The following is a 12,969-nucleotide window of genomic DNA, read 5'->3' as shown; positions in this document are numbered from 1 at the left end:
TCTTGCTTGGGTATCCCAAGAGGATGTGAGGCAGGCATCAGCCGTGCCTGGTGTCTCGCTTTCTCAACTCAGCCCTTTGCCACTTTCTAGCTCCTCAGACCCCGGCGGGTGTAAGTTCAGATTCTGCCCATCCGTGGCCCTTCCTGCCACAATTGGGAAGGGTTCTGTGTGGTAGAAAGGAGAGGAAGGCCACCCACCCAAGCCAACTGGCTTCCCACCTATGTCTCATCTTCCTGTTTCCTTGGTAAGAAAAAGATGGAAGGGGGGGGGCTCATCTAATGACACCTAGTCTGTCTCCTCACTGAAGGATTGGCAGGCAACTTTATTGGAGCTCTTGTGTCTGAGGGCACCAGCTGCCCTGGGGGAAGCAGCTGCCACAGACAGCTCTAACCCTGTGTGTTTAGGGGTTAGTAAGATATATGCTGTGTCCCCAAGCACTGCCTTGTCCTGTACCCTCTGCTTTCCTTTGTCTCCTTCGTCCCCTCTCTCCTCCCAGAGGGTGGAGAAGGGTCAGAGAGCAAGACCCCTCCTGCTCTCTTCTCCCGGCAGAGGGTCCCGTCTGGAATCTCCTCTCCTGGCCTCTCATTTTGGGACTACCCACTCATGGGGGTCCCTGGACTGTAGGCAGCAGATTTGCTTTCAGCCTCCCAGGGGTCGGGTCACACCTTGTTGTCCTCATTCCCAGCTGGGACAATGGTGTCTAAGTCTGCCTCAGAGAAATTCGTTGCTATGCCAACCACCTCCTCAGGAGATGGGTTCAAGTTCCTCATACCTCCTGGCATCCCCTGGGTCCCGCAGGCACTTGATCCCCTCTCCCCCCCCACCTCAGTACTACCACCGAGGTCCCACTTCATTTCTCACTTTAGCCACACCTGCCTATCCCAGTTCTCCTGCTAATCCAGCCGGAGAAGCAGGATTGAGGAGGAAAGCCTTAAACGGCCAGGTCTGGGAGCTGAAAACCTCCAGAAAACTCTAACTGGGCAGCAAGTGGGGAAACTGAGGCAGGAACTGGGAATTCTACTCCAGGTGGAGGCCCCTCGAATTCCAGCTATTAGCTTGCCCCCTCCCCCGGGAACTCAGAGAGGGTTACTGAGGAGGCCTGGCTCGGCCCTCCTTTCAATAGAGCCCCCTTCTCAGCCTCCCAGTCAGACCTCTCTGCACATTTTGCCGGAGGCACCAGTTCCAGCCTTCCCTTCCTCTCTTACCCAGAACCTCTCAACTCCAGTTTTCGCTCCCGCCCCATGCTGCAGTTTCCCCCAAATGCCGGAGCTTCCCTCCCACCCTTCTGGGGAGGGGGCCCCCGGCGGTTACCTCGTTCAGCAGGAAGGTTGCACTGGAGTCAGAAAAAGACATAGACCGGGTTAGCGGCCTCTCTCCCTCCCCCGGGCCAGGGGCTCCGAGGCGGGAGCGGGACCCAGCCGAGGCTCTGCACACCGCTCCAGCTTGCACGCCTGGCCTCGCCCCACGCCCGCCCAGCTCCAGCCGCCCGCTCCCTCTCCTCGCTCCTGGTTCCACCCCTTTTCCTCCTCCTCCCTCCTCCCTTCCTTTCTAGCCTCCTCCTTCAATTTCTCCCGCACTTCCCTCGTCTTTCGTCCAGTGTGTCTCCTCTTCAGTCTTGCCTTTCTCCCACCCTAGTTCCCTATTCGTCTGGTGTCTCCCACTGTCCTTCCATCCCCACCCCTCTTTCCCACCCAGCCTGCCCCCCTTCTTCCCCTCCTCCCCCTCCTCCAGAAAAGACAGGGTCTGTGGAGCTCTGCCACCGCAGGCTGAGGGCAGGAAAGGTTCAAAGGCAGGCTCTGGGGGGGAGGTTGAGCTCGGCTGCCCCCAAGCCCCAGCTCTGTGCATCTAGTGCCCCACCCCCGGCGCCCTAAGGAAAAAAGTCCTACTGAGTCCCACCTCAGCCGGGTAACAGACCAAGAAGGAAGTGTCAGCTGCTCAGTCCGCTTGACCTAGCCTCAAGACGCCCCTCTGAGTTCTGGGGAAGCCACCACCATCCATCCACTCAGTCCAGGTCCGGACCCTGTGGCTTCTGCAGAATCCTTTAGGGGACAGCCCAGCACGGACGCCTCCTGGGTCAGCTAGGGCACTGCAGGTCTCAGATCCGCCAAAGGGAAGGTCAAGGCGAGATGAGGCGGCCGCTTCCCTACCCGCTGTAGCGCCCCCTAGATTCGATGGCGGGGTGTCCGCACCCACCCTCCAGGTGGCTGCATCGGCCGCACCTGCCAGCAGGAGGCGCTGCCGGGGAGGGCGCAGCCTGGATCTAGACCCTGCCGAAGCCCCCCCAGCCCCAGCCCCAGAAGAGAACCCCAGGTCGCACTCTGTCCCCACCCATGTGGAGTTCTTTAGAGACACTCTTATCCCCTCCAGAGCCCTAGACCGCTCTTACCTCCATCCTGGTCTCAGGGCGAGCCCGGGCAAGCCGGGCAGCATCCCAGCTCAATCTGAGCAGCAGAGAACACAAAGTCGCAGGACCGCTTCTCGGGTCAGTACCCCTTCTCGTCCCCTCCGGCGGGCACGTCAAAGCGGACAAGCCCAAGTTCTGGCGTGGGAGGGGGGAGCGAGGGTGCAATCCCAGTGCGCTCTCTCCCTACATCCTTCTAAGCGGACTAACCTCTCATTGGTCCTTCCGTACCGAGCCGGACCCTTCCCTGTTCTTAAAACCGTGACTGCTCCTGGGCCCGGAGCAGGTGGGAGCAGACCCCTTCGTGGGAGACAGAACTGAGAGATCTAGTGACCTGAGGGAGCCTCCAACTTCACCTCGGGGTTTCCCAACAGGAAAGCTCCCTTTCTCAGCCCTTCTTGGAACCCACTTTCGCCGGGTGGAGGGGGCTTGGGACCCCTCCTCTCCACCTCTCTGTTCCCTGAAGATCTCCGGAGACTGTCTCTACTCTGCTGACTTTCCACTGGTCCCACTCCAGAGAGAGTTAAGGTGGAAGAGCATCCATTCTCAGAGTGCTCCATTCCAGGTTTGTCTTGGGCTGGCTTTAACCTGGACAGTGCCTGGGAGGGCACTGCCCCCCCCCCCTCTGTGGTCTGTTCCTGCCACAGATAAGGTTTCTTTCCTGCCACCCCTACACACTCAGCTTCAACCCTGAAGAAGAGACACAGGCTTGGGGACGAGGTAGGGGGGTAGGGAGAGTATTAATTCTTTTCCTTTTGTCATGTTGGGGGTTGTCATAGAGGGAGCTAAAAGTTTTGCCTAGGCAATAAGACCTGGAGGGAGAGATGTATCCCCCATCCCCCTCCCTCCTTGCCTCCCCTGCTGACCACAGCTAATGGACTGGCTCCTCTGGGCCTTGGGGCGCTTCGGTTTTCACAGGAGAAAGCGATTGTCCCTGGCCTCCCTCCTCCATCTGCCTGAGCCTACACCCCTGAAGCAGTCTGTCTCCACCCCTATAAAACATAAATATCACTTCTCTGAGTTTATCAGGGGAAATCTGGGGTGCAAAGAGGGAGCCCACACCCCTATTTGTTCATTTTCACCCAAACTGTGGGACTTGGTCCGCATACCAGGTCTACACTGCGGTGCAAAAAGGTAGGTATAGGGGCTGGACTCCTCGTCAAAGGCCCTCCCCCCAGTGAGGTGATTGGCAGGGGCACATACTCTCCGCCTCTCCACTTAAGGTCGTTTAGTTCCTCCTTTGCACTTGGGACTTGAGTCTCTGGGCAGGTTACTTAAGAGAGGCCCACCTGCCCCTATTGGATACCTTTTGGGGGCCCTGCCCCAGCCTGGCCTGTGCAGACCTACCAAACCCTAGGTTTCTACACAGAGCCAAGAGACTTCATCATCTTACTCTTCAGTCTCAACTTGCCTCTTCAGAATGGCATCATCTGGACAACTCTGCTTGTATCCGCCCTGGTATTTGGTAGTCTAGACATTACCAGGACAGAATCTGTGGCCCACCAATCCCCCCCCCCCTTTTCAAAATCTACCAGACCAAAACATGATGCTTTATCCCTCTGAGAAAAATCCTTTGGAAGTAACTTTTTCAGGGAATTCCCATTGTCAACTCCAAATATTACTTTGGGAAGTTCCTCCGACATCAAACCTCAGTCTCTCCTGCTGCACTCAGTACCTCTTCCTGGCCTCCACCTCTGGGCCTGTGGAGTTATTTGATGCTTTGAGGCTCTCTCAGGCTCCATCTCCCTGATGCAGCATTTGCTATAAATATGTCTGAGGAGTTTCTTGACAGTGCCCAGAATGATAACACCTTCTCTCCGGAAGCCAGGCCCCCAGAGGGAACGAGGAGTCAACTATGGCTTCCAGACCCAGCTCTTTCTTTCCCATTCTGGGGCAGACAGTGAGTCTGTTTTGACTATTTGAGGAATCCCTCTTCACTTGAAAGAGAAAGTGAGCAGCCAGAATTGCTTGGCTCTCAGACTTCTGCTGGTCATTCTGGCTCAGCCTGGTGTGGACTAGGTGCTCTGGAAGCGTTGGCTTTAGTCTTTCATCTCAGTTTCCCTTCTAACACCATTGCATGTACCGTTGCAGTGGATTGCAGAAGGAACAGGGCTAGCACAGGAACGGAATTCAAGCTGTCCCTGAAGGATGGGACACTGAGAAGGCAAAGTCCCTGACGTGGCTTAGACTTTACCACCATCCCTCTACACTATAGACAAAGAACTGGTTGGCACACTCTTCATATTTACGATTCTGAATCCCTTCTCTTGCTACACACGGGGTCAGTTAAGGTCCTCCACTCCCACGGTCTACAAGCTCTGTAAACATTAGCTTTTAGCCAGAGAGGCTGGGGTTGAAGAGATGGGGCTGGACCAACAGCCAAGGAGAGTTTTGGGGACCTCTAAGTGATGGGAGCTCTGGAAGAGCGGGACTCCTGAGGTGGGGACAGCTGAGATGTGTCAGGGGACAGAAGGCTGTGGACATCATTAGAAAGATAGCCTGCAGGCTCTGCCAGGGCATGAGGCTGAGCCTGGTATATGCACAGCAGAGAGCTGAGTGCAGGCGCTCTCTGAGATCCTTCCCAGATCGGAACCCCTAGTAGCCCAGACTGAAACCCTTTTCACAAAGAATAGCGGGCCAGGCCATGTGCAGCGTAGGCTTGGAGGCTGGGCACCTCTGACCTGTTCTCCCAGCTCTCTGTTCCTCTCAGCCTCCCTCTCCAACCCCACAGAGCTGTAGCAGCCATCTCTGGCTCCGAATGAGGGCATGGTGCCTGCAGCCTGCTGGAAGATGAATTATTGAAGAGGGTGCAGTGCTGCTCACAGCTGCTGGCTCCTGGGCCCCACCATTGCCTGCCACTCCGCCTCTTCTCACTGCTCTGAGGAGCTTTGTGGCCCTGGGAAGGATACTGGGAGAGCATGTCACCTGGGTGGGGGTGGAGGGTGGGGTGCTGGGTTTGGGAAGAATCCTCCTGCTAAGAAAGGAGGTGGGCGGCTGGTAGAGAACATTCAAGTGAGGAGGCTGCTCTTAGGATAGAGAGCTGACATTCACCTTTGAACCAACAGGGCACTAGGAACAGAAGACCTAAGCGGCCACTGGAAGTTGAAGGTTTGGACTCCTATAGGCCTCTGGGGTTACAGAGGCAGAAGTTTGGAGTTTTGAATGACAGGAAAGCAGCTCAGTGAGAGGACCTTGAGGGTGGGCCTGGTGCCTCCCTACACACAGGACTCTGTGTGTGGGAAGAGAGTGAGGTGGCGTGGAGAGTGGGTAGTTAAGCATCGGGGTTCTGAAAGGCCACCCAGATCTTGAAAAGAAGGCAGTGTTTGGAGTCTGAAGATGGGGGGGAGGGCCTGACTCTATGAGTGACTACTTGTGTATAGTATTTATTGCCTCAGAAACTGCTCTTTAAAAACAGAAAGAAGGGGGCTGGAGTTCAGTGGTTAGGAGCACTGGCTGTTCTTCCAGAGGACCTGGGTTCGATTCCCAGCACCCATGTGGCAGCTTACAACTGTCTGTAACTCCAGTTCCAGGGGATCCTCAAATGCTGACATATAAGCAAGCAACACACCAGTATATCTTTAAAAAGGAAGAAGAAAGAAAGAAGGTTTTGTTTTTTTTTTTTAAAGGGCCAAGTAGAGAGATGGCCCAGTGGTTAAGAGCACTGTTTGCTCTTCCAGAGGACCTGGGTTTGATTCTTGGCACCCAAACAGCAGCTTACAACTGTCTGCAACTTCAGTTTCAAGGGATGTGGCACCCTTTTTTGACTTCCTATGGTACCACATGTGTACGTGACACACCAACATATATTCAGGCAAAGCACACAGACACATAAAAATAAATAATTATTTTAAAGGGGGGGAGAGAGCTGGAGAGTTGGTTCAGCGGTTAAGAGCACTGACTGCTCTTCCAGAGGTCCTGAGTTCAATTCCCAACAACCACATGGTGGCTCACAACCATCTGTAATGGGGATCCATGCCTTCTTCTGTTTGTTTGTTTGGTTGGTTTTTGAGACAGGGTTTCTCTGTGGAGCTCTGGCTGTCCTGGAACTCACTCTATAGACCAGGTTGGCCTCAAACTCAGAAATCTGCCTGCCTATGCCTCCCAAGTGCTGGGATTAAAGGCGGGCGCCACAACCACCCAGCCCCAAGCCTTCTTCTGGTGCATCTGAAGACAGTGTGCTCACATATACGAAATACATACATTTTTTAAAAACTTTAAAAAGAGGGAGGGGGAGAAAAGGGCTGAGAATGTAGCTCTCAGCTGGAAGAGCACTTGCTCACTACACAAGAAGCCTGAAGCCCTGGGTTAGATTCTCAGCCCTGAATAATCCAAGCATAGAGGCACATGCCTATAACCCCAGCCCTCTGGAGGTGCAGGCAGGAGAATCAGAAGGTCAAAACCACCACCAGCCGTACAGGGAGTTGGAGGCCAGCTTGTTCCACAGGAGACACCATCAAAATAAGAAATAAAAAAGGGGATGGAGCCGGGCAGTGGTGGCACACGCCTTTAATCCCAGCACTCGGGAGGCAGAGGCAGGTGGATTTCTGAGTTTGAGGCCAGCCTGGTCTCCAGGACAGACAAGGCTATACAGAGAAACCCTGTCTCGAAAAACCAAAAAAAAAAAAAAAAAAAGCGCGGAGGGTGCGGTGGGGGTGCTGGAGAGATGGCTCAGCAGTTAGGAGAACTGCAGTTCAGAGCTCTTCCAGCGGTCCTGGGTTCCATTCCCAGCACCCACGTGGCACCTCAACTGTCTGTAACTCCAGCTTCAGGAGATCCAACACCCTTATACAGACACACACAGGAAAACCACCAATTCACATACAATAAAAATAAAGAAAGCATGAGAGAGAGAGAGAGAGAGAGAGAGACTGAGAACTGATGGATCTTCCAGAGGACTCAAGTTTGGTTTTCAGCACCCACGTGGTGGCTCTTAACCATCTGTAAATACAGTTCTAGGGGATCCGACTCTCCCTTCTTAGCTCTGTGGACACAAAACACATAGACATACAGGCAGGCAAAACACAAATATGTATATAATTAAAACTAGGGTGTGTGGGGGTGAGAATTAAAGGAAAGGGGTAGAACTGGGCCCAGTGGTGCACACCTGTAATGGCAGCAGTAAGGAAGCCCAATCAGGAGGCTTGAGCGTGGGAAGCCAGCCTAGGCAACAGAGTGAGACCCTGCCTCAAAACCAAACAAGAAACACAGGAAAGGACCGGGTCCTCTAGTCACAAAGCTCTGTGAGAACTGAATGAGGTCTGTGGTTCACGGCGTGTAGACTGCTTTGGTAGAGTTAGGACCCGGAATTGCAAAACCAGCGAAGTGGCACAGAGTGGAAAGAACCTGCGCACAGCTAGAGTTGGGGCTTTTAGCCCCTGCTCTATGACTAAGCCACTGAGGGACTTCTGAGATTAAATGACTTTTAAATGCCACAGCTAACCAACAGTTGGATCTTCTCATTTGGGGATCCCAGTTAGGTTTCATTACTGCGCATGCCCACTGGGACTTTCCTCATACTCAGCGTTTGGGACTTCCCCTGAAAAGTCACGACAACCAAACCCCATCCTCTATCCCCGACCTCACCCCACTCCCAGCCAGATGCCAGGGCGATTAGCATCTCCATTCCTATTATGTGAGGCCACACCCCTCTCTCCTTTGGACTGGTGCAGTAAGGTTTCTTGACGTCCCCGAGGCAGCATGAATCAAATATTTGGAATGTAGTTCTCAAAATAACCTTTGATTATTATAGAAGTGTTGCCTATATGTCGCAAAAAGAAAATAAAGTTTAGAAGCTGGGTGGGGTAGTTTACAGCCGCAATCTCAAGATTGACAACGGGAAGCCGAGGTGAGTGGCTGCCCCCAAGTCCAAGTCTGGCTTGGACTAAATAATGGGTTTCAGGTCAGCCGGGGCTAGAGAGTGGAATCTTGTTACACACACACACACACACACACACACACACACACACACCAACACACACACACACAAACACACACACAAACACACACACAAACACACACACAAACACACACACACACAAACACACACAAACACACACACACAAACACACACAAACACACACACACAAACACACACACACACAAACACACACACAAGAAAATAAAGATCAGGACTAAAACAAATCAGAGCATCGACTAGGAAGGACTGCTGGCATGTCTGCCTTCAAGCTGAATTTTTTTTACCCCTCTTATTGCAATGCTGCACACTGAGCCATCTGCCGCTGACCTACACCTCCTGCCTCTGGATTTTCCTTTTACATTTTTTTTTTTTTAAAGTATGGGATGAGATATAACTGAATTGCCTACCTCACAAATGTTAGATATACGATTTGATGGCCTTTTGCATTTATGTGTGGGGTCTACCTCTGTGTAACCGATCAATGTTTAAGCATCAAGCTCACACTACAAGCTTCCCCTCTGCTCCCCTCCTGGTTGGCATCTAGCCTACCGTTGGCATGACTATGCAGACGCCATTACACATTCCACTTGCACACGTACTTGAACTTTGAATAACAGTGATGTACAGGCTGTACGGCATTCTATTTTAATGTTTACATTTTTACAACTTACATGTATGCGGGTGCTCATGCTGTCTGTGTACAGGTAGCTGCAGAGGTCAGAAGAGGATGTCGGATCTCCTGAAGCTGGAGTTACAGTTTGTGAGTCACCCAAGGGGTGCTGGGCACTGAACTTGGGCTCTGCATGAGCAGCAAGCGCTCCCACCTGCTGAATCCACTCTCCACCCACCGTAACATTGTGTTTCTGAAACTGGTTCTCCTCAGCCTTTTGGAGTTTTCCACTGCCCTGCAGTAGACTATTCTTAGACTATCCCACAATTTAATCTCTCTGCTCTTCATTCTTCTGCTAAAGATGACTCCAATTTGGTCTATAATAAATAAAATTCCTATGAACATTCTGATTATGTCTTTTAACAATCGAATGAACTTGTTTTTCCTGGGTATATACTTAGAAATGAAATTATAAGATAAAATGAATCCTTTTTCATACACATAGACAAATTTTTTTAAAAGAAAAAATGAGATCATAATGAAATGCTGTTTGAAATTTGATTTTTTTATTCAAGGATGTTTTACATTTTTAATTTTAATTTTATCTTTTCTTAGTCAATATTTAATTCACCCCAAACTGTCTTTTACAAATGCTGATAAATTCCATTCAGTGCCCAAGCAAAGACTGGAGCTGACTTTGGCTACTCTGTGGGTTCTTCTTCCTTCCATCCTTCTCCACCCCCTCTTCTTCCTCCCTTTCAATCCCCTAACACTAGATAAGAAAGGGGGGAAAGGATAGAGAGGAAAGGAAAGAGATCCCTGGATAAAGTCAGGGGTCAGAAGGGGCACTACTCTCTGCTGAATAGGGGGCATCGAGTTCCTTGGGGCAAATTTGATCTTTGGGGTCAGGATATCTAATTATTTCTTCTTCTCCTCCTCCTCCTCCTCCTTGTTTCTTCTTCATGTACTACTACTACTTAACTGAGAGCAACAACAACCAATCAACAACCCCCCACCTCTCAGGGGCATTAGCATTTATATAAAAAGTCCTCAGAATTCCAAACATCACAATTGCAGAAGCTGTCTGCAGCTGGCAAAATCCCACCCCTGCTAAGGGCAGAAGGCCAATCAGAGCTGCTGTGAACAACTGAAGCAGCCCCACATCCTGGATTAAAATGAAAACATATTCCCATGATATTTCCGTGTTTTTCAAAGATCCCCAAAACTCCAGAGCCGTCACTATAAAAGGCCATGTATTGAATACCCTATGTGCGGTGGACTGGCACATCTATTGTCCGCAAGCTTTCCTTGGGTCTTAGCAGTCTGTTAGCTGATACATTTGTTCCTTGCTATCTGAATCTCTTTTTAGCTCCACCATAACTTGGCAGCTTACTTCTAGGAGTGGGGTGAGGGGCAAGTGTGTGGTAGATTCCACAAACTGTAGCCTAATTCTGAGAGTGATAGCTCATCCTCTGCTTCATTATACTCCTTAGGAAGCAATCCATAGGTCCAAGTCACACAGAGAGCATAGGCTTACACCCAGGCCCAAATCCAAGGAGGCAGAGGTTGCTGTTGCAGAGGGGTCCCTTGTAGACATGCCTGTATGACCTGCGTGACCTTGTATACGTGCCCGTGAGACCTGTGTGACCTTGTAGACATGCCTGTGTGACCTGTGTGACCTTGTAGACATGCTCTATGACCTGTGTGATCTTGTAGATGTGCCTGTGTGACCTGTGTGATCTTGTAGACATGCCTGTGTGACCTGTGTGATCTTGTAGACATGCCCTGTGACCTTGCAGGCGTGTGGCTGCTGTTTCAACTGCGCAGCATGGGAGGACACAAGAAGTGGGAGAGGCACTTTCATGTATATATCATTCATCTTGAACGCAGCCCTGCGGTGCTGGGGGGCTGTTCAATGATTGCCTGCCTAGCATGTGCTGAGGCCCTGAGTTTAACCCCCAGCACAGGACAAAACCCCAAATACCAACAGTGCTGTGAAGGGACATCCCTCACACGCATGTCACTGGGAATTGACAGCCTTGGGCTCCCTGCCTAGAATCTATCACTGGGTTTCCCTTCCTTCGAACATAAACAAAACAGGAACCCAACACTATTCTTCTGAACAACTGAAAGTTCACAGCAAAAGGGCAGATGAGATGGCTCAGTGATTAAGAACACTTGTGGCTCTTGCAGAGGACCCTGGTTCAATTCCCAGCACCCATATAAGTCAGCTCACAATAGCCTGCAACTCCAGCTACGTAAGATCTGATGCTTTTTTGTCACCTTCAGGGGGACCTGTACATCCATGCATATAGATATATACTGAACACCCCCCCCACACACACACACAAACACACACAACCTCAAGACTCAACAAAATTCACAGCTACACTGAAGAGAAACAAAGTTCCTGTACTCTGTGCAGGTGCACAGCTCCCCTCCCCCACAATTCCCAACAACACAAAGACAGATCTACCAGAAAGTCTCGTTTGTGTCAGAGTTGACTCTCAAGTGTAGGCTGTGTACTGGGTGTGACTATCTGCATCCATCTCTACAGCGCTCGTGGAGTTCCACTCGAAACCCGGAGTTCTGTCTCCCTATTTATGCCTTCTCCCACCCAGCTCCATTGTTTTGTGTGTCCAGGAAACGAACAGCTAAGTAGCTTCTAAAGTTCAGAATAATAACAAAAACAAAACAGTGAAATTCATGAACTTTGATTTGGCTTGAGGTTTTTAACCCCCTGCAGCAAACAAAGAAGGGAAAGCAGTAACAAAGTAACAAGCCAGCCAGGAGGAAGCTGAAAGGTAAAGTTCCATTCTCTTACAGAGCTTTCTCCTGGAGCCCCACCTCCTGCCCTCCTGCCTCCCAGAGTCAGTTCCGTGGCCTTCTGGTTCCCCTGCCTCCCGGCGCCTCCTGCCTATCTGCCTGTGGGTGGTTTGGGGACACATTAGGAAATACACTGTGCACTAGAAATATTCTGATGACCCCATGCAGTGAAAAACAATTCAGCTGTACCTGCTGGGCAGTGTGGGGCACAGGCTTATGATTGCAGCTCTAGGAGGTGGGGGGTATCAAAAAAATAGCCAGTTTGTGGCCAGCCTGATTTGACCCTGTCTCAAAACCAAGCCAGCCGTCCAAACAAACAAAAAACCCAACAACAAAACACTCAGTTCAATTGTAGAAATATTAAGGAGACAAACAAAATTGTGATGATTTCCATAACAAATTGAAGTTTAGGGGAAAATGTCAAATATGGGGTCTTTTTTTTAAAGTTTTTTTTTTCTTTTTTCTTTTTAATGGAAGTACAGTGTCCCTGTCTTCAGACACACCAGAAGAGGGCGTCAGACCCCATTACAGATGGTTGTAAGCCACCATGTGGTTGCTGGGAATTGAACTCAGGACCCCTGGAAGAGCAGTCGGTGCTCTTACCCACTGAGCCATCTCTCCAGCCCATATGGGACCATTTTTAAACAAACATTGTTCAGCAGTGAAGTTTGCTTTGCTGGCATCTGGTATCTTGCTCTCACCTCCCCTTCAGTAATATTCTGCGGGAAGGAGGGAGTTTCCGGGAGAGCGTGGTACTGTGTTAATTCGCTCACTGCAGTGTTTTCGTGCTGGTGCCAAACTAGGCATTTTCCTGTCTTGGTCATTTCTAAAGCCATAGAGAAATGGCCGGAGCAGTACAGTGACTCCATGCACATCTTGTCTATATTTACTGGCTGTCAGAGCTCTCAAATTTGCTGACTCTTTCAGATGTGTGCTTTCTATGTCTGCTTCTGTGGAGCCTCTCGAGAGATGTTGAGAGATGTGAGAGCAGAAGCCAGCTGAGTTCCTAAATACTTCACCATGCTTTACAATGAGAGGCACCTCCCTCCCCTCTGATACCCTCCCCTTCCCTCCCCTCTCCCACTCTACCTAGAGTTGAATTCGGAGCCTCATGTTGCCAGGAAAGAGTTTTGCTATTGAGCACTATAACTATTTCTTCTTCTTCTTCTTCTTCTTCTTCTTCTTCTTCTTCTTCTTCTTCTTCTTCTTCTTCTT

At 50.7% G+C, this 12,969-nt stretch overlaps 1 protein-coding gene across 1 annotated transcript in view; it reads right to left on the bottom strand.

Moving 5' to 3' along the window:
- The window catches only part of Cacnb3 (calcium voltage-gated channel auxiliary subunit beta 3), a 13,362-nt gene extending 11,738 nt beyond the window's left edge, over positions 1-1,624 (bottom strand). Inside the window, exon 1 of the mRNA XM_031354891.1 lies at positions 1,312-1,624. Within this exon, the coding sequence (XP_031210751.1) occupies positions 1,312-1,353 (42 nt within the window). The 5' untranslated portion in view covers positions 1,354-1,624. The remainder of the gene's footprint in view (positions 1-1,311) is intronic.
- Between the last annotated feature and the right edge of the window lie 11,345 nt (positions 1,625-12,969).

This window comes from Mastomys coucha, unplaced genomic scaffold (assembly GCF_008632895.1).
Source record: "Mastomys coucha isolate ucsf_1 unplaced genomic scaffold, UCSF_Mcou_1 pScaffold11, whole genome shotgun sequence".
NCBI lineage: Eukaryota > Metazoa > Chordata > Mammalia > Rodentia > Muridae > Mastomys > Mastomys coucha.
The sequence above is the reverse complement of the archived record's forward strand: the minus strand, read 5'-3'. Positions and strand labels throughout refer to the sequence as shown.